General features: G+C 35.1%; 1 protein-coding gene across 3 annotated transcripts in view; it reads right to left on the bottom strand.

Annotated features, from left to right (window-relative positions):
* Window positions 1–4,246: 4,246 nt before the first annotated feature.
* The window catches only part of SGCZ (sarcoglycan zeta), a 385,242-nt gene continuing 367,169 nt past the window's right edge, over window positions 4,247–22,319 (bottom strand). The window contains exons 5-7 of one of the 3 annotated variants that reach the window (XM_012557395.1): window positions 20,321–20,393; window positions 11,326–11,449; window positions 4,247–5,022 (exon numbers count right to left, since the gene is read on the bottom strand). In XM_012557395.1, the coding sequence (XP_012412849.1) occupies window positions 4,828–5,022; window positions 11,326–11,449; window positions 20,321–20,393 (392 nt within the window). In that variant the 3' untranslated portion in view covers window positions 4,247–4,827. The remainder of the gene's footprint in view (window positions 5,023–11,325; window positions 11,450–20,320; window positions 20,394–22,319) is intronic. The other 2 variants (XM_012557396.1, XM_023737235.1) reach the window with 2 other exon arrangements.

Raw genomic sequence — 22,319 nt, 5'->3', positions numbered from 1 at the left:
AGGTAAGTGGGCCTTGTCAACTAAAATGAAAGGATTAACTAATGATCTACAGCTCAGAATTCTGTAAGGGGGATGTTTTCTACCTCATGTTATAATTATAAGCTCCCCTACTAATTTGAATACATTAGTAGGAGCAGCAATGTTGTAGGGTTAAATACAATAGAAATCCCAGTTTTGTGTCTTTGACATTTAAACAACTAATGAACTGCAGTATAAAACAGTATGAATAACCGTGTTCAATGAGATGATTTGTTTATGATTGTATTAAATGAATAAAAATATGATCTTATTTTAGGTTTTGATAGTATATTTTGCAATATTCATGACTAGAATATACATTATTACATAGAGCAAATAATTTCTCCATGTGTCTTTAAATATGGTCACATGAGCAATTCTAGTTAGACCAAACCACTGGAAGAATTAAGAGACAAGAGCTCGCTCATAGGAAACTGAAATTTGAGTTTGGCTTTGATGGCTGTAGAGAATTTGGCCATTAAAAGACCCCAAATATTCTAATAATTTAATATTATGATAATGCATAATATCCAAGTGCATTACTCACTCTCTAAACATCCAGCTACTACTACCTAATGCAGAAATACCATGTTTGCAATCACAAAATTCATTAGTTTTATTGCATTAAATGACATTTTTATAAAAATGAGGCATGGTCCCATTTAGTCATTCAGATGTTAAAATGTGTGTGAATTTTGCATTGGCATAATATAGTATAAAAATTCAGCATTTGACCTCTGTGATCAAATTACCTTTCCTTCAAAAGATCAATGATTTTTAGTTTGATAGAGATAAGAAATAATATAATGATCCATATAATGTGTGCTTTTGATAAGTATTTCAATGAAATTCCAAAACTGTCATTTTGAATAAAATCCAGCTATATTCTTTTCCTTTTTAATGTCAACAGTATTGCTGAAGCCTGCCAAACAAGCATGATGTTCCTAATGGGACCCTAAAGTGAAAACGGTAACAGCAAAGAAGAAAAGTACAGAAAAGGGAATAAGGAGTAGGATGTTGGGGAAGATTTGCATTTCAACATTTATAAGCAGAATATTAAGGTACAGAAGGAGATCAAAAATCCTAGTTCAGACTGGGCTACTGCAACCCGTGATTACAGAGACTAAAGTCAACCACTGAAATTTAAAGATGGTGGTGAGAACAGAACACTTCAATCTGATGTCCCCCTTTCTTAGAGAAGCCAATGGAAACCAAGGTAACTAAATATATTTCTTAAGATCACATGACTAGCTAGAGCCAGCACCAGAATTGCTACTCCTCACTCCATTTCCAGAGATTTGGGGAAATGTAGTTTAAGATTTCCATGTGTACCGTAAAATTTAAAGTGTAGTATTGCCTTAAATCCTTAGGTAAATAATTATACACTATATTATAAAGCTTATAGTCCATAATGAAATTAAAAAAAAAATAGGATTAAGAAGTGCAGGACAGACATTTTGGAACATTTTGGAGCTGTTTGGGAAAAGAACAAGAAAATTTGAAAGTTTTTTTTTTTGGGGGGCAAGTATTTTATTGAAATATTCTGATAGAGAACTATTTCTCTGTTTCTCTCCTTGTGATCCAAAAGTAAAGAGGTCCATAAAATGCAACAGAATTTTAGATCAAACAACAAAAACAAACATGGAACTCAAAATACTTATCAGTTTATCCACTCCTAGCTAAGAATTGAAATGCTAGAAATATTACAAGTCCCCTTCCTTCCTTCCACTCTTCCTGCCTGTCCACTTGCCTGCCTGCCTGCCTTCTTCCTGTCCTGCCTTCCCAGGCTAAACAGTATAAAGTTATTAAGACATGGATGATAAGATAGCTCTTTAGGATCCATGTTGTAAACCTAAAATGAGTTGTTTTTCTGAATGTGATTTAGGAAAGATGAAATTCGCATCATCCAAGTAAACCACATTATATGTTAGAACCTGTAAAAATATTAGGAAAACAGATAATCAGTCTGTCTGAGTAGTCTTCAATTAAGGAACCTCTGTAGTAAGAAGGAGCCAAACCATCTGTTACAAGGAAATTGAGGACTTTTAAGAACAATCTTCTACACCTTCAGTAGAAGCTCGTTCTCTGATGTTGTGTCTATACTTAGACAATGTAAAACAGCCAGTGAAGCAATTTAAATCAACTATTTAGTGCTGGATAGGAAAACCATCACTACTACTCTTTTTCCCACTTAACTGGGAGATATTTTTATATCATGTAGGTATAGTCTATATCTCTTAAGCTATTATTTTCTACATTTAAATTATATATATTATTATTAGTTTTATAGAAATATCTTTGAATTATGTCTGTAACTTTTCAGAATATATTTGAATTAAAAATTTGACAGCCCCTCACTGGAACTGTACCTTTGTTACGACTGACTTTTTCATCTTTTCTCTGAGTGGGGCAAATAATTTAAATTTTCAGTGGCGTTTTCCCCATCCTATAATAACCGTTCTTGGAGTTAGATCATGTTAGAGCTGGAAGGAGCCTCAAGGATACCATTTTATTCAACACTTTTGTTGTAAAGTTGAGTAAGGCAGTCCCCTGGTTACAAACGAGATGTGTTACTGACTGTGTCTTTAAATCTACTGTGTAGGTAAGTCGGGACAGGTGCACATGGTTCTTATTTAGCCTTACTTTAGTGCAAGACAAGAGCTGAATTAGAAATAAGAATTGTTACTAATCAAAAGAATTATTTCCATTTGACTAGGAAACTATCTAATTGTTTTAATTCAGGGATGTTTAGACCGTGAATGTTTCAAAGTAATACATAGTTTTTTCCTAAAAAGTCCACAGTATAGTGATTAGCACCCATAATTTCTTAAAACTTCTTGCATTACACTTTGTGAGAGTATTTTGCAAAGTCCAATGTGAGAATTCCTCTTATTAAAATATAACATGTTAACTTAGATAAACTGAATGCTTGTGTTAGTTACAACATGACTTCTTAACCAATTGTATGTTTTAATTATTACACCAATGTTGATTTAAAGTTTATGTGGTAATCCCAAAATACAAGTTAAGTTCTATTTTAAAAGTATAACAGAACTAGCTTTCTGACTCTCTTCCTGAGTACAGAAAGCATTTGGTGGAATGGACTTTTTAAAACTATTCAGTCAGATGAATATTCCAAACTAGATTATCTGGTCAAATGGTTCACCTGACTGCTTGCATTAGCTAGTTTTTCTCCTTTCACTAACCAAATTACTTCAACAGGGTCCACTCTCCCCCTTCACTCTGTGCTGTTGAGACCTGAACCCCAAAGTTTCTACAGCCAAGAACCCCCAAAGTGAAGCTTTTGCACACCTGTAATAGTGTGCATGAGAAAAAAGAGTGAACGGCTTGTGGAAGTCAAGGACTTACCTTGTATTAATCAAGTCATCTTCCCATAATAGGAGATAATTAGTACAGCTTTACATTCTTGGGTCCCATATGTCAAGAATTCTGGTTAAGGAGTGCTGTGATAAACCTACAGCATTGTGGAGTTATTCACTAGGAGCTAATTTACAAAAATGAGCAGTGAAGAATGGAAGGAACAAGGATTTCTAACGTTAGGCTACTTTAACAGCCCACTAAAAGTAATTAAATCTTAAAAGCTGAATAGAAATGTGACTACTTTCCTTAAAATATAAATCAAATGGTGTAAACACATTTTCAAAATGTTTCTTAACATTTGTCTTTTTTGTCACTGATTCATCATGTATTTTTAATGTAATTACTAAGATAATCTTAACCTTCAATAAAAATAAAGAGAGACTAGTTTTGAAGATGATATTCCAATGGGAAGTGAATCCATTCTCAGCATTAAGCATCGCATTAGTATTTATTTACTTAGAGAATGTTTGGATCTTAGCAGTTAAGTTCAACTATAAAGTGAATGGGGCAAACAAAAATTGTACTCTTTGAACCTAACTGTAAAGAACAGCATGTGATTTTTTTTTTTTAAATAAATGATGTATGGATTCCACACCATCACTATGTCCCTCGTAATCCTACCTTATATTGCAATAAACTAGATGTTTAGTTAAAAGCAAATACGTCACATGCAATAGCCAAGTAAATACTATATAAGGCCATTCCGATCGGACGAATGACAGTATAATGGCATTTTGTTACTTCTGTAAAGATTATATTGCTGAGTGCTTTCAAAATCACCTAATGTATAAAATTCTAGATTTAGTAGAGAAAGAGTAACAACATATTGAATTTGAAGAAACAAAACTCAGGGAAGGATTCTGTCTTTTTTCTTGTGTGTTTCATTTCATTAAAAACCATGTATTGAATTTGACTTTTAGTAAAGCAAGCATTACATAATGCTTCAAAATTTTAAAATTCAGGGATAAAAGTTTACATCCAAAAAGATGAATGGAAAATTGTGCTTTCAGACTGTAGAGTCAGTTTCATACAGGGTCTACCATTTCATCTTGCCGTTGGATACTGGGAATTTCATCTGTGTAATGTATATATGTGCAGTTCATATCCGGGCCCTGCAAAAATCTAAAACTATGTGCTTCACTTCATGTAGCAAAGGCACCTATGTTATTCTCCCTTTTGAGCAAAGTTATGATCCAGTTTTCCTGCTGAAGACGATGTTTTCCACTGCTGTGTCATTCACACGCTCTGTGTTGAGCAGTACAGTAAATCACCAGAGAAGGTGGTGGTGAATCCCGCTTACACAGGAAGAAGTTGCTCTGTGGACCATTTGAAGAAGCTCTGGCCTGATCACAAGAGAAACCGAGCAGAACTGTGAAGCAGACGGACAGGAACAAAAGGCTATTCTGGTGTGAGGAGAAATCAGTCATTTCAGCTCCACAAGCAGATGTTGCTACTGGACTGACAAGTGGAGCCTACTCCTGCTGGAGAAAGGTAAAGTTTGCCATTGGGGCAGACGCAGAGTTCGTATACCGTCTGTCGAGAATTTGAGGAACTAGATGAAGAAGTTGAGAAGGAGCCCGTCGGTAGATTTCCCAGCCGGATTGTATCTGCATTTAAAAATATCTAGGGGAAAAGAAATTGCATTTTAATTTATATTAGCATTCTACATCCCTCAGAGCTTTACAGCATGGTCTCATAAGGAAGACTAAACAACAAAGAATTCTATTGGCTTAGCGGCCATGCTTTGTTCAACAAACAAATTACATTCCTACCGTATAGCCCAAATGCTCTGCAGCTACTTCGCCCTTGAGACATCCTGCATTCTGACAGAAAGTCCTACATCTGAAAGGCAATATTGCGTTATCTGCTTAAAGGGCCAACCCAGTTATTCAAACACCACAGGAAACTGATTTGGTCAGTCTTTCAATTTAGCTTCTTAATCATGTTTAACCTAAACAATACACAAAGAAATGAGGATGTTCATGGAGATGACATTACTGAAGCAGTAGGCAATTAATAACAGTAAAAATAAAAACTATTCCCTGATCTATTGTTTCAATAGGAAGCAGCTGTTTAGTGAAAGAATTCTCGCCTTCCATGGGTGAGACCTGGGTTTGGTTCCTGGCCAGTACACCTCATGTGCAGTTACCACCATCTGTCATGGAGGCTTTCATGTTGCTGTGACACTGAACAGGTTTCAACAGAACTTCCAGAGTAAGAGAGCTAAGAAGAAAGGCCTGGGCTTCTATCTGTGAACATCGGCCAATGAAAACTGTGTGGCTCACAGTGATCATGTCCCGTTGTGCATGCTGTCGCCCTGAGTTGGGGCTGACTCCACAACAGCTAACAAGAAACAACAACACTGTTTCAATATGCACGAAAGCATGACGACTTACAGTCTAATATGTATATATGTGTGTGTATATATATATGAATATATACATATGTTTGTGGGTATATGTGTGTATATATGTGTGTGTATGTACGTGTGTGTCTATATGTGTGTGTGTCTATATATGTGTGTGTGTGTGTTTATATATAGACACACTTATATATAAATAAATTTGTTGCCATGTCCAGTCGATTCTGACTCCTAGCGACCCTATAGGACACAGTAGAACTGCCCCATAGCGTTTCCAGGGAGCAGCTGGTGGATGCAAACTGCCCACCTTTTGGTTAGCAGCCGAACTCTTAACTACTGCGCCACCAGGGCTCCCTAATATGTACACCAAGTAAATAATCTGCATAGGAAACAACAGATGGTTATTGGATATAATCAGATTTGAAGTCTCCATGAAAGATAGGACTTGTACTTAAGACCCACTTTGCTACATCTTCTAACTTGTGAAATTACTTCACTTTTTCCAAATTATGGTTCTGAACCATGGCAGGTACAGTGACCATATGATTTTGAAAACACATGGGGTAAAGTTCTAAAAAAAGAAAAAAAGATTGCAAATTTATGTGAGCAAAGCAGACAGCTCTCTTCAGTTATTTCTTGATTGTTTTGTTGTGTAACCACTTCCTGCTTAAAGGTGTTCCTAAATTCACAGCACCATTTTTACATCTTCGCCCTCCTCTGAGTCCTAGTCATCTCTTATTGGGGCTCCTGCAATCACCCCCCATCTGGCCTCCCACTGCCGTGTGTCTTCTTACAGTCTAGCTTGCATATTGCTAGGGTGGACTTCAAAAACATGCACGTCAAATCATGTCACCCCACTTCTCAGCACTCTCTAATATCCCCCCAGCACACTTAGAATCAATCCTGGTTCCTTCCACACCCTACGGTCCTACATGATCTGGCCTATCTATCTAACATTATTTTCTATAATACCTCTTGCTCCAGCTCTTGCCTTTTCTCAAACATACCCAAAGAACTCTGATCTCACGACTTTTGCATTCCCCATTTCCTCAGCTTGAAATTCTTTTCTCCAAGAGGGGTAGGGGTTAGATACTGAGTGGTTGAGGAACAGAGAGATTTCCACTGTTCACCTATTTATAGTTTTTAAAATTTTGAACCACATGAATCTATTCTGTATTGCAAATAAGCCTTTTTCTAAAGGATCCATATGCCTATCCATATATATTTTAAATTAGTTTAGATGTGAGCATTACTTTATTCAGATTTTTACTAAAAGGTCACCTTCTCAAAATGGACTTTCCAGACGTCCCTATCTAAAAGAGCACTAATCCACTAATCTCTGCTTAACAGCTTTACTTTATATTAACAATAACTTTATAGTAACGATCATTTCCTAACATTATATGAAGTATGCAGTTGTTCTTTTATAACTTGCAAATAAAATCCATGAAGGCTGGGCTTGTTTTTATTCAGAGCTTTAGAACTGTACATAGAACTGTGCCAGTACATGTTAACTGAGTTAATTAATCTTAGTGTGAACTTGTCTCTCTGCTCTGGGGTACAAAGGCTACCCTCCATCAAGACCGGTTCATCTGCTTTCTCATCCATGGACCCTTCCCTGATGCTCCAAGCTCAAAGTACTCTTCTTACTTGGCCCTCTCTAAGCATTTTATTCTTTTTAATATCTTATTCTGGGGATACCATATGCTATTTTATAGTCATATTGATGTCCTAGGTTCCTACTACATTATCTGGTCCTTAAACATAGAACCATGTGTGATTCTTTTTAATAACTTCCCAGCGTTTGACCCAGTACACACACCATCCATATAATGCAAATAGTTGTTGAATAAATGAATAAATTATAAAATAAATGAATGACTGTATTTGTTAATACTCAAAGAAAGTATATTTAAAATTTTTGTTTGTAGGCTTCAAATACTGAAGTGCATTTCCCTATATCTACTTCTGGGTTAAGTGACAGGAAAGCAAAGAGAAAGAAAATACTTTTTTTTTTTAAGAAGCAAATTTTTTCAGATGTGAAAGGAAAAAATAAGTTAGAATGAAAAGGACCCTTAGAAATAGAATATGGTTAATTCTTGGCTTGAGATAGAAAACTAAGTTATGATGTAAAAAGGCGTGTTATCTATTGAAGGAGCCCTGGTGGTGCATTGGTTAAGTGCTCAGCTGCTAATGGGAAGGTCAGTAGTTTGGACCCACCAGCTGCTACATGGGAGAAGGATGAGGCAGTCTGCTCCCGTAAAGATTTACAGCCTTGGAAAATCTATGGCTCTTCCATAGTTCTATTCTGTCCTATGGGGTCACTATGAGTTGGAATCGAATCAATGGCAATGCGTTTTTTTTTAATTTGTTTGTTTTTTTAATATGTTGATTCCCTCAAACTCAACACTGTTGAGCCTTTCCTGGTTTCTGCAGCATGGATGGGCTTGCCTGTACATTTCTGCCTGGCTAAGGCAGTTACCATGATGTTTTCCACTTTCCAACTTCTAAAACTGACATTTCTACTCTTTATTGCCCCATAATCCATATAACTTACTGGTTACAAAACTCTTCCTGTTCCCAGAATATCACTTCCAGAGCATTTAGGTCACAATCCACTGTTATCTTTCTACCAAGGATTCTTGTATCTCATTCTTACCAATTGGAATCAGGACTATCAATGTCCTAGAAAATCAGAATCAATTTTCTTAATCAGAATTGTTTTCTCCTTCTTCTGTAATACTGTAACATACATGCTATTATATGTTATTGCATCGCATATACTATTATAACACTTACATATTCTATCTACAGTCATGGTTCATGCTGTCTTCTGAGCTAAATTTGAATTTCCTTGCAACATTATGTCTCAAATGACTTTGGACCTTCTACACTGTGGAATTTTGTGTACAATTTCATTCTTAATGCATGCCATTCATTAGTCTGAATATCTCAGTGCCATTTCTGCTCTGACATTAATTAGCTTGAAAACTAACTAAGGGCAGGACCATATATCTATGTTACTTAGTAAATGATCTATCTGCCTTTCTGTGACATAGTCAATGTAGCAAATACAAAGATGTTCTATTATTTCACATTTCTCCATAGGAACATTTCATCATATTTAATTCTAATATAAAAGGCTAGGCATTTAAGTACTTTTATTTTTTTTAATATAAAAAAATGACCAGAGCTGAAACCCTCTGACCACGATTTATTTACAGCAATTAAATTTAAACCTGTAATTGAATCAAAGGATTCTGCTGATGCATTGAATAAAAGAATATAAGTAGTTTATAAATAGGAACGGAAGAGAGATTAATATCTACCACTATTTAATATGGGATCATTCATTATAAATAATTTGAATGAAAAGATTAGCATAATAAAAGCAACTCTTAAAAAAGAGTGCAAGCTGTTTAAAAGAAATTTCTGACTTGCTGTGGTAAACTAAGGATTGTATTTTGTAACTGCAGTGGAAAGTAATTTTGAATAGATATATGGGTATGTCTTAAAAATATTATAAATGTTTCTTTTGGTCACTTATGTCATAATAACCATAAGAGCCTAACATGGTCTTGCCAGTAAGTCCATTTATTAAAAAAAAAAAAAAAGGCATCTAGAGGTGGCTGACTTATGAATGAATTTCTTTCAAGTTGAATGTAGACAGAGTTTTGACTTAAGAAAGCAATATTAGGGTTACCAAATTTAATATTCAAAAAGAACTAATATTATCCTAAGTTAAACCATCTCATGAAGCAACTCTGTGTTTTCCCTGGAACTATATGCATGTAATTTGAAAAGAAGCATCGTCAGAAGTAAAGGGCTAGGCTAACCCTCCCTTCCCCCTCACCCAAAAAATAAAGGCAAAATGTATACTTTAAAATATACTCAAGATTTATACTTTAAAATATTTAAATAAATAATTGTGATAATAACGTAAAGGTAAGAAAAGAACACCCTCCTTATGATTCTATTAATATATGTTAATCTTCATCTTCACAGCTGAATAGGCACAGACGGCTTCAGAGCATCCCTCTTAAATTATCGTTTCATTCTTTTTATTTTCGACTTGATGTTGGTGATCTCACAATTAAAAAATAAATAAACAAATGAAGAAAAAAAGTACTAAGGGAATGAATCAGAAACAGCAAAGCAACAGATTTGGACCTTCAGGAACTTTGGGAATTGTAATAAAAGTACATAGAAAAGAGTATGTATCCTGTATAAGGATTTGAAAAGAAATAGATGAGAATGTTAGAAAGGAAAAACCATAATCATTAAAAGTAAAAGTTCAATGTCTGGATTAAATAAGGTATTAGATACTGAAGAGGAACCTGAGAAAATAGATTGAATAAATAAACCGAGTGAGGCAGGGAAATAAAGAGATAGAAAATATGAAGAGATTTGGAGGGTAAGAGAATGAAAATGCGTAACATTTCCTCAGAGTTCCAGGCAAATACCATAGAGAAAGAGGGAGAAAGGTAGTATCTAAAGAGCTAATACTGAGGAATTTCCAGATTTGACCAAAATGTCAATTTGCAGACACAGTGAGCACAATATATATCACAGGCAAGGTGATTGAAATTATGTATCATACTATAGTTAAACAGTGGAACACCACAGCCAAAAGGATCTTTAAAGCAGTCAGAGAGAAAAGACAGATGATCGTTAATCTAATGATAACAAGACTTAGAGGAGATTCTTGGGGGAAAAAGCGACATGAAATTAAATGTTAATATACATCTCCTTCTACAGGGAATACTGATTGTGGTAAATAGCAAAATTAACTTTTATTTTCTTTTTATAAAAATATAGCTACTATTTCAACAGAAATGTAGGTCAACAAACAAGCAAACATTCAAAGTACTTTTTAAAGATCAAAATAGAACTAAAAAGACAAATACTGCCTTCAATCTTGATACTATCTTGGTAGTAATTATGTTTATATACCAATTCTGAAATCACAGAAATTTAGATGTGGTTCACTTGTGAGTGAGTAGTGATTTCAAGTAGAACATAAACGGAGCTTTACCTTAAAAAGTAACATTAAACCAAAAAAAAAAAAAACAAACCCCTTGCAGTCAATTCCATTCTGACTCATAGTGACCTTGTAGGACACAGTAGAACTGCCCCATAGGTCTTCTGAGGCTCTAAATCCTGGAAACCAACTGCCACATCTTTCTATGGCAGAGAGGCTGTGGGTTCGAATCTCTGACCTTTGGGTTAGCAGCCAAGCACTTAACCACTGGGCCAACAGAGCTCCCTAAAAGTAACATTAAACCCATTGCTGTCGAGTCAATTCCAACTCAGAGCAACCCTACAGCACAGAGTAAAACTGCCTCATAAGGTTTCCAAGGAGCAAGCCCCTGGTGGATTCAAACTGCCGACCTTTTGGTTAGCCCCTGAACTCTTATCCACGACACCACCAGGGTTTCCATAAAAGTGACGTTAGGTTTACCAAATTTAATATTCAAGAGAACTAGTATTATCAGAAGTTAAACCATGACATGAAGCAATTCTGTATGTTTGAGAAGAAGCTCTCTCCCCACTCCCACACTCACCTCCCCTTCTGTAGACTGCAAATGGAGCTCCTTCCTGCAGGTGGCCTTGAAGTCTCCTGCTACAGCGCTCACCTGGACCCCTCGAGGTGCTTCCATTATCAAGGACCTAGTCGGTGATTCAAGCCTGAGGGGAAGACAAAAGAATCCTTAATAGAAAAGAGAATATGTTATGACAAATTAAAAGATAACCTTAATCGATCAAAACAAAACAGGCTTGCATAATTAAAATTCTTGTTTTTTTTTTAATAAAAGCCAAAATGAGTTTTAGTATGATTTTGTTTTGATTGCCTTCTCTATTTTTTGGCTCTTTATAAAACTCTTCGTTTGTTAACATCAATTATTCACTCTCATTTATATAATGATTTAGTCACTGTGTTTTATGTTGTTTCCATTCATAATGGAATGGGAAGTAGGCCATGGTAAGTTTACTTGTTTAAATATTTTATACATTTTCAATATTAATGATGGAGTTTTAATAAATAAATTAGTACATTCTTAGCCCATAAATATCCCTCAAGAAAGAGTCCCTGCTTTGCAAAGATGTAAGGACTTTAATGAAATCATTAATATTGCAAAATTTTAAACTTGCATGGGCAAAATTTTGTAAACCTGAAATTTTTCAAAGTATTCATTACACCTCTAGACACTAATTTAAATGAATAAGTGAGACATTTCCTACATCAACTGACCTCTGCTGGCCCAATGAAATGCTCCATAATGAAGAACTCTAGTCTGAGAAAGAGGTGATTAAAATGTTTACTACTTAAAAATTAGAGGACAAAAAATCAAGTATTTTAGATAGTGGTCCCTAAAAAAAAAAGTAACTGGGAGAAAGTTTCAAAGTTATCTTCAAATACAAAACTAGAGAAAAGAGCAAATGAAGACAGAATACAGAAACTAGACTACAGCTGGAAAGCACACTGATTGAGCGAAGAGGAAGTATCCATAAGTCGGTCTTCTTGGGTAAATGCTCAGCTTGGGATGCAACTGGCTGTGCACCTCTAGACCATGTGACACTGGGACAAGGGTCGTCCCAGGCTCACACTGACCATAATCCAGAGCAACTGACTTCCCTCAAGACAATAGATTCAAAGTGGTTTTGCAGAGAGAAACACATCAAATAGAACTCTGATGGAGAAAAATGTAGAACAAAACTCAAATTCCTAAGAAAAAGGCCAAACTTACTGGACCAGTAGAGACTATACGAACCCCTGAGACTATCGCCCTGAGATACTCTTTAAATTTGGAACTCAAACCACTTCCAGAGGTCACCTTTCAGCCAAATGACAGATTGGCCCATAAAATAAATATCACCATAGAGTACTGTGCTCCTCAAAATAATCATTTAGATGAAACCAAATGGTTAACATTTACCCTAGACCAAAGATGAGAAGGCTTGAGGGGACAGGGAAGCTAGATTAACAAAAACAGAACCATCAAAATGGAAATAACAGGAATGCTGACATACTGTGAAGAATGTAACCAATGTCACTGAATAATATGTATAGAAACTGTTAAATGAGAACATAATTTCCTGTGTAAATTTTCACCAAACACAAACAGCTCCCTCTGAGTAGTGAAACCAAGACCTAAAAGTAATATTGAAGAAGTAGAACCAGCATCTAGAGGAGGTGACTTCAGTGCTTTCAAATCGTCTGCCTCTCTCACCAAAGCAAACTGGAAACTTTCATCTCTATGGGCCTCTTGGATACCTTCATAAAATCCCTGGAGTGCTCCAGGTTTTGAAAACTTTTTCTTTTTTTTCTTTTTTTTAGGGAACATTTGTTTTGTTGTTCTTATTAAAATAAATATCACAGATTTTTCATAGAAAATTTGAAAACTAGAAAAGAAAAACATCATTCGTAATCCTTAGTAACACTTCCTATTAAGTTAGTAATCTCCACTATTAACACTTTAGTATACAGTAACTACATTTCAAAATCTGAATGTTAAAATGTGCATTTTATAATAGATAACCCCTGTACACCACCCAAATATACACCATCTTCAACAGTTTATCTAAGACCACTACAATTTCTTGTTCATTATTCATAACATTGATTGTGATTATATAAGTTTGGGTACGAGTAAACTATTCACAAAGCAGTCAGATAGGAGTTTAATTGAAATAGATTAACGTTCTTAAATATTAGGAATCTGACACTCAAGGAAACACAAACCAATGAACCTAGAAATGTAAGGAACAAACACTTATTTTATCAAGTAATTAATATGGTTTAGTTTGTTTCCAAGTATAATGGCCTGAGATTATTACTATTAAATGATAGTTAAACACCCATATTAACTGTGACAAAGCTTTGTCCGCCCCCCCCCCTTTTTTTTTTTTTGGCCAAAAGGGAGTTTTTACTACTCTGAGGATTGGCTTTAAGCCCCAGGCTAGAACTCCAATTAGACTGAACTACATGGAAGTTTCCTTTATTGATTATTTACCATGAAAATGCTTATTGTATTCATATTCAGTTTATACCTCAAGTATCCATTGCCAGTGTAGCCAGAGGAAAGTGCTTTTCTAACACTGACTTAGACAATACCTATTCTCTGATCTGTCTTATCCTAGTCAGGATTGAGAGCTGAGCAAGTTAGCCAGCCACAATAAGGCTTAATTTCCTCATCTTTAAATTGACAATAATACTGTTTTCTTGTGGAATTACTTTGAGAATCATGGGAGATAAGTATATAGCAGAATTTCCCGCTGTCATTGAGTCAATTTAACTCATAGCGACCCTACAGGACAGAGTACAACTTCCCCATAGGGTTTCCAAGGCTGGAATCTTGACGGGAGCAGACTGCCGCATCTGTGGCAGAACAGTAGTCTGAAATATTAATTTCCTCCTTGTACCACTTGGCTTTTCCTCTTTCATTAAGCAGTATCTTCTGCCACAAATGACAGAGAAGCTGTCAAAGCTCTTTTGAACTTTTTCCCCCTAGGTTGCATGCAAGCTAGGAAAAGTGTAGAGAACTGAATTGGCTAGGGTTTAGTTTCTGATATCCAGGGCAAAGGAGTTTAAATATGTAAATTAAGTTTTACAGAAATATTTTCATTTCTTGTGCAACTAATTTTGTTGCCTAAGTCATGTACCTTCCATAACTATATTGTGATTTTTACATATCACATGGTATGTAATAATCATTCAACATTGGTAGCAGTTTTTACATTATTGCCAAATACTGGAACTGCTGAAGTGATTAAGCTGGTTTCAACTTTATAGTTTGCTAGTCTTGGTAAAATTAAGTGTAGTGATTATTAAGAAATAAAATACAGGGAGGGGAGGAGTGGGGATGGAAAACACTAAACAGACAACGGATGGGTGGTGATTTGGTGAGGGGTAGGACAATGCACAATACTGGGGAGGCCAGTGCAGCTTACGCAAAAAAGAAAAAGAAAAAAAATTAAAAAATTTAAAAAAGAGAAAAGAAAAAAAATAAAATATAATTTCATTACAAATAGCACTGTCTGTTTTGAATAGCATCCAATATTCAGGTGAGTAATATATCTTAGTAATTTAAAATTAATTATGGTAGGAGTGTGCAGTTAAACAGTATGCAATAAAAACTTAATACTGAGGGATTTCTTAATTCTATTCTCAAATGAACATATGCCAGTAGTCAAATAATTCTTATAAATATGAAGATTAAAGCAAAATTATGAACAAGTTTTTTTTTTTCAAGAGGTCTTTTTTTAAAAATTTTTTTTATTGTACTTTAGATGAAGGTTTACAGAACAAATAGTTTCTCATTAAACAGCACACATACTGTTTTATGACATTCATTAAGAACCCCACGATGTGTCAACGCTCTCCCTTCTCAACCTTGAGGACCTTTTTTCTGGTGAAAATATACATAGCCAAAGTTACACCATTTCAAAAGTTTTTACATGTACAATTCAGTAACATCGATTACATTCTTCCAATTGTGCTGCTATTCTCACTAACTTTTTCCAGATTATTCCATCACCATTATCTCCGACTTACTGGCCCCTAGGCTTCCCATTAAACCTTTTGAGTTGCTGTTGTCAATTTGATCTCACATAGATAATTCTTTCCTTTTTTCTTTTTTTTGCACCTTAGGTGAAGGTTTGCAGAACAAATAGTTTCTCATTAAACAGTTAGTACACATATTGCCCTATGACAATGGTTAACAACCCCATGACATGTCAACACTGTACCTTTGAACAAGTTTTTGAAGCTAGCTTATGGACCTATCAGGGAAAAATAAATGAATAAAACTAACCATGACCTCAAGAATCTGTAATATCAAAAGGCCTAATATGAGGTAACTGGAGTACTGGAAAGAAAAAACAAAGAGAATAAGTCAGGAAACATATGTGAAGTCACAATGTCTGGAAATTTCCACAGTCTTGGGAAAAACGTAATTTACAGATTCAAGAAGTGTCATGAAACTAAAGCAGGATAACTATAACGAAAAACATGCCTAAGCACATCAATGTCCAATTGCTGAAAAAACAAAAATGAAGAGAAAATCTTGGAATTAGTCAGAAAAAAAATTGTGTTTAATGATTTAAATGGATACTTTTCATTATGAACTGTGAAAGCTAGAAGAAAGTGATATAATCTCTTTAAAGTTTTAAAAGAACAAAAAACTGTCAACAAAAATTTTATAGCCAGCAAAATTATCCTTTTAGAATAAAGGCAAAACAAAACAAAGAGAAGACTTATATTAAAAAACAAACAAAAGATTTTGTTGTAAACAGATCTGCATTGAAAGAAATGCTTAGGCTGGAGGAAAATGATACTAGATAAGTTATCAAATTTTTAGTAAAGAATGAACATCATCAGAAATGGTAAATACCTAGAAAAATATAAAAGACTAAGTTTTCTTTCAATTTAAAAGCATACATTTAAAAAAACAGTCGGAACAAAGATTATAGTGGGTGATCAGGGATTATAGCAGAGAGAAGGACAAACGTTGAACTCCAACCTCCCTACTCTGTTTTCCCAAAGCAATTTTGCTTTTCTGGTTTCTATATACTAGGGTTGCAACAGGATTTTGTTATTAGAGAGTTATGCAATTATTAATTTTGAAAAAAAGATGGCCTAGTTCTCTAGAAGAATTCTCAGCGTACTGAGGAAAGAAGAATTCAAATTCTTTTAAACTAAGTTGTAAGATGAAATCAGTAAATAGAAATTTAAGCAGAACTGAAGAAATTTAAGCACCACATGTCTTGTTCTTGCTGAATATTTAACACAAAGCTGGAGACATAGTTGTTGTTGTTGTTAGGTGCCATCAAGTCAATTCTGACTCATAGCGACCCTATGTACAACAGAACAAAACACTGTCCAGTCCCGCACCATCCTCATAATCACTGCTATGTTTGAGTCCATTGTTGCAGCCACTGTGTCAATCCATCTCCCTGAGGGTCTTCCTCTTTTTTGCTGACTGTCTACTGTACCAACCATGATGTCCTTCTCCAAAGACAGGCTCCTCCAGATAATATGTCCAAGGTACGTGAGACAAATTTCCCACCATGCTTGCTTCTAAGGAGCATTCTGGTTGTACTTCTTCCAAGAAGGATTTATTCCTTCTCCTGGTTGTTGTTGTTGTTAGGTGACACTGAGTTGGTTTGGACTCATAGTGACCCTACGTACAACACAGCAAAATACTGCCTGGTCCTGCGCCATCCTCACAATCATTGTTATGCTTGAGCACAGTGCTGCAGCCACTGTGTCAATCCATCTTGTTCAGGGTCCTCCTGTTTTTTGCTGACCCTCTATTCTACCAGGCATGATGTCCTTCTCCAGGGACTGGTCCCTCATGATAACATGTCCAAAGTACATCTTGCCATCCTTGCTTCTAATAAAAATTCTGGCTCTACTTCTTCCAAGACAGATTTGTTCATTCTTCTGGCAATCCATGGTATGTATATTCAATATTCTTTGCCAACACCATAATTCAAAGGCATCGATTCTTCTTTAGTCTTCCTTATTCATTGTCGAGCTTTCACATGCATATGAGGCAATTGAAAACACCATGGCTTGGGTCAGGCACATCTTAGTCCTCAAAGTGGCATCTTTGCTTTTTAACACTTTAAAGAGGTCTTTTGCAGCAGATTAGCCCAACTCAATGTGCCATTTGATTTGTTGACTGCTGCTTCCATGGGCATTGCTTGTGGATCCAAGTAAAATGAAATGCTTGACAACGTCAATCTTTTCTTCATTTATCGTAATATTGCATATTGGTCCAGATTTTAGTTTTAATTTGTATTCTTACAAGAATGAGAAAAATAAAAATATGGCAATTATGTCATTACATATTAATTTAGTTTACTGATTCCAATTCAAGATTTTAAAAAATTATTCTTATAACATTTAATGGAAATGAGACAATAATAATCTTTGGGCAATGGGCATTTGAAATGGGTTTCATCACTTCTCACCATAGAGTACAAAAACTCTTTTGAATTGCAATAATTTAGCTATATATTAATCTAAGAAATAAAAAAGACCACTCATACTTTGGTTATTCCAGAAAACATACTATTTTGTCTTTACCGACAATATTGCTAAAGAATGCATTTCTTAGCCTTTTAAATTATAGATCTCTAGTACAAAACAATAATATGTCCTTCTGGGGCCCTGGTTAAGAGTTAAGTGGTGAAGAGTTTGGCTGCTAACTAAAAGGTTGGCAGTTCAAATCCACCAGCCACTCCTTGGAAACCCTGTGGGGCAGTGCTACTCTGTCCTATAGTCTCACTACGAGTTGGAATTGACTCAAAGGCAATGGGTTTGGTTTTTTGGGTATATATGAAATTAAAGAAAATCTATATATGCAGGTTTAAAATGCACATGAAAACAACACAGGTCTTGGCATATACTAAGGACTCATCAAGCATGTGTTGAATAAATAAATGATAGAAAGCCATTATCTTTTCCACATCAAAATATATTATCTACATTCTATAATAAACTTTTTGAAATATCCCTTCCTAATATTTTTTATTCTTGACAATAACAAAACCGAAGACAACATGCTTACCTACTCCCCAAATTCCCATTTTATTTACTTGGCCAACCAATCACATCTTGTAGATTAGAATTAGTTGCTGACTAGAAGTAATTCTTATTGCTCTGGTAGGAAAATTGTCAGCAAGACTTATAAAGATCTTCTCACCCACTCTGCTTTTAATCTTCAGTACACAAATGAATAATTGAAAACCCCCATCATTACTGTGCTTTGCTTCTGATTCAGCTTTGGAATTTAGATCAGTAACCTTCATCTCAGGGGTTGCCAGTCTGCTTTCTGCACTAGCAGATAAACCTGGCTTAGTGCAGTATTTAAATAATTGATGAATAATTAGAAAATTAAAAATAAAAACCAGAAAGAATATATATTAATTATAATTTAACTCGTATTCACATTTATGAATTTTGAGCCATGTCAGCAAGATAATTAATTAGCAGTTGGCTCTGTTCCTCTTTTGGCGGTTGGCTTTTCAGAGTGAAAATTGCAAAATGTGTCATAATTAGTGATTAGAAGTAAAAATATTTCTTTTTGAACATTGCAATTTTTTAAAGTTTTATTAAATCAATTAGTTAAGTCTTGTATCTATATTAAAATACAATTCAAAACTTGGAGTCAATGTTCTTTCCAACTGATGCCACAATCCTTATATCACGTTCAGTTAGTTCATTTCCTTGTTACTCATTTTTGCTAAATTTCCATAATGCAAATTAACAAATGCTTGTCAAACATTATTATATGTGAGATACAGTGCTTGCTACTATAGAAATGAGGATGAGCAAGGAAGATGTGGATCCTGTTCTTACGGAACTCACAACTTTGGTAGAGAGTGATAAAATGAATAATTACACAAAAATGTTGAATTTCTAGCTGAGAAAAGAGACATTAATCAAGACTAGAGCACACTATGAGATGCTGTCTACACATACTCTTCAACTCTCCCCAAACTTGGGGTAAATAACTAGTATTTTGCACTTACAGAAAAATTCCACGATCACATAAAGAAGGCCACCCTCTCCTGATATTTTTCACTAGCTTGCTTGAATTTGTGTTACTCAACTAGTGAGCAATGAGTTCTTTTTTTTTTTTTATGCTTTTTTCATAACCTTTTGATTTCTTCAGCTATGATGTCCTTGATGTCATCCCATATCTCATCTGGCCTTCGATCATTAGTGTTCAAGGTGTCAAATCTATTCTTGAGATGGTCTCTAAAGTCAGGTTGGATACACTCAAGGTCATACTTTGGCTCTAGTGGACTTGTTTTATTTTTCTCCAGTTTCAACTTGAAATGGCGGATGAGCAATTTATGGTCTATTCCACAGTTGGCCCATGGCCTTGTCTGACTGATGATATTGAGCTTCTCCATGGTCTCTTTCCACAGATGTAGTTGATTTAACGCCAATGTATTCTATCCAGTGAGATCCATGTGTACAGTTGCTGTTTATGTAGCTGAAAAAATATTTCTAATGAATAAGTCATTGATCTTGCAAAACTCTATGATGTGATCTCTGGCATCATTTCTATCACCAAGGCCATGCTTTCTAACTACTGATTCTTCTTTGTTTACAACTTTCACATTCCAATCACCAGGAATTATCAATGCATTTTGACTGCATGTTTGATCAATTTCAGACTGTAGAAGTTGATAAAAATCTTCAATTTCTTCCTCTTTGGCCTTAGTGGTTGGTGCATAAATTTGAATAATACTCGTATTAAATAGTTTTTCTTGTAGGTATATGACATTATGCCATCACTGACAGCACTGTACTCAGAATAGATCTTAAAATGTTCTTTTTGATGATAGATGTTAAAGATGCTTAGAATAATAACTGACATTCCCTTTTCTTCCACCAAATTCCTGACTATTTACCATGGAGCTAGGGTATGTGATTTGTTCATACAAGTATGTGGCACATTTTCTATTTCAGTTCTTTATATATTGAGGACAATCGATAGTAACTGAAAGAATAACGAAGGTGCAAGGACCAGCACTTACCTGAGGTCTTGGGAAGGTTCTGCTCTGATGTGAGGTGTCTCTACAGAGTGCCCAAACACTGCTCCTTCCGTGCCTGGGGAAGACATGAATACAGCAGTCGGTACATGCAACTGGACAGACACATTGGTTTTCATGTCTATTTATATGCATCAAACATCCATGCAATAAATGGGAAAATTAGAAAGAGGAGTCCATAAAATGAAACAGAAAAATTGGTAGCAGAGCACAAAGTAGTGAAGAGCCAGTTTAGATGAATTTAAATGTTCCTATAGTAACTGCTTTTAAAGTTGTATTATTTACACAAGTTGACATTCAGGAAGAATTTTCATTCTCTGAACAAAGAACAAAGACTTAAACCATCACCCTGTCTTATTTCCCAGTTAAATGAATTTGGGGAAAGGATAGGTCACAAAACTCAGTTCTGACTTCCTATAAACCACAAGGAATAAATAAAAATGCAGAGGGTCAGCTCCAAGTTGGTATATTATTATTTAAAGATGTAGGTCATAGGGCATTAACTATTCGTCCACATAACTCCCACATTTGATTATAAAAAATTAAACCAAACCCGTTGCCGTCAAGTTGATTCTGACTCACAGTGACCCTACAGGACAGAAGAGAACTGTCCCTTAGGGTGTCCAAGGAGGGGCTGGTGGATTCGAACTGCACACCTTTTGGTTAGCAGCCAAGCTCTTAACCACTATGCCAGCAGGGCTCCCCTTTGATTTTGTGTTTGCTGAGTCTTTATATTTTTCTAGTTTTTTATTTTGACTTGCAGGATTGTTAGTTTCCTTTGTGGGTACCTTAATATTTACCCCTTTTTTCTCTAAGTTTATATCAGTCTTTTATTTCTTTATATCACCTTGACTTCTTCTGCATATGAAAAATCTATGTCTACATTTTTTAAGTCCCTCTATTTTGTTTTAATGTTGTCATCTTTTACATATTGCTGTTTCCCTATTTTCAGTGTTTTAGCTTTGATTTATTTTTGTGACTTCCCTATCTGGGTTGATATCTGGTTGCTCTGTCCTGTATTCTAGTCTGGGTTGTTATCTGATGTTACTGATTTTCTAACCAGAGGACTCCCTTTAGTATTTCTTGTAATTTTGGTTTGGTTTTTGCAAATTCCCTAAACTTCTGTTTATCTGGAAATGCCCTAATTTTACCATCATATTTGAGAGACAGTTTTGCTAGATATATAATTCTTGGCTGGCAATTGTTTTCCTTCAAGGCTTTATATATGTCATCCCATTGCCTTCTTGCCTGCATGATTTCTGCTGAGTATTCTTACTGACTCTCCTTTATAGATGACTTTTTGTTTATCCTTAGCCGTTCTTAAAATTCTCTCTTTATCTTTGGTTTTGGCAAGTTTTTGGTTATAATATGTCTTGGTAACATTCTTTTGGGATCTACATTATGTGGAGTTTGATGAGCATCTTGGATAGATATCTTGTCATCATCCTTCATGATATCAGGGAAGTTTTCTGCCAAGAAATCTTCAACAATTCTCTGTATTTTCTGTTATTCCCCTGTGCTGGTACTCCAATCACTCGTAGGATATTCCTCTTGATGGAGTCCCACATAATTCTTAGGGTTTCTTCATTTTTTTAATCCTTTTATCTGATTTTTCCTCAAATAAGTTGGCGTCAAGTGCTTTATCTTCAATCTCACTAATTCTGACTTCCATTGCCTCAACTCTCCTCCTATGACTTTCTATTGAGTTATCTAATTCTAACATTTTATTGTTAATCTTCCAGATTTCTGATTGCTGTCTCTCTATGAATTCTTGCATCCTATTAAATTTGTCATTATGCTCTTCTCTAATCTGTTTAATTTCCTCTATTGCAAGGTCTGCACTTTGCTTAATTTCCTTCCTAATTTATTGAAGAGTTCTGTATATTAATCTTTTGTATTCTGTCTCTGGTAATTCCATGAAATTTTCCTCCTCTGGAAAATTTCTAGGTTCTTCATTTTGGGAGCTTGCTGAAGCCATCATGGA

The sequence above is a fragment of the Trichechus manatus genome, unplaced genomic scaffold (genome assembly GCF_000243295.1).
Source record: "Trichechus manatus latirostris isolate Lorelei unplaced genomic scaffold, TriManLat1.0 scaffold00099, whole genome shotgun sequence".
Taxonomy (NCBI): Eukaryota; Metazoa; Chordata; class Mammalia; order Sirenia; family Trichechidae; genus Trichechus; species Trichechus manatus.
Note: the sequence above shows the minus strand (reverse complement) of the source record. Positions and strands in the feature narration are given on the sequence as shown.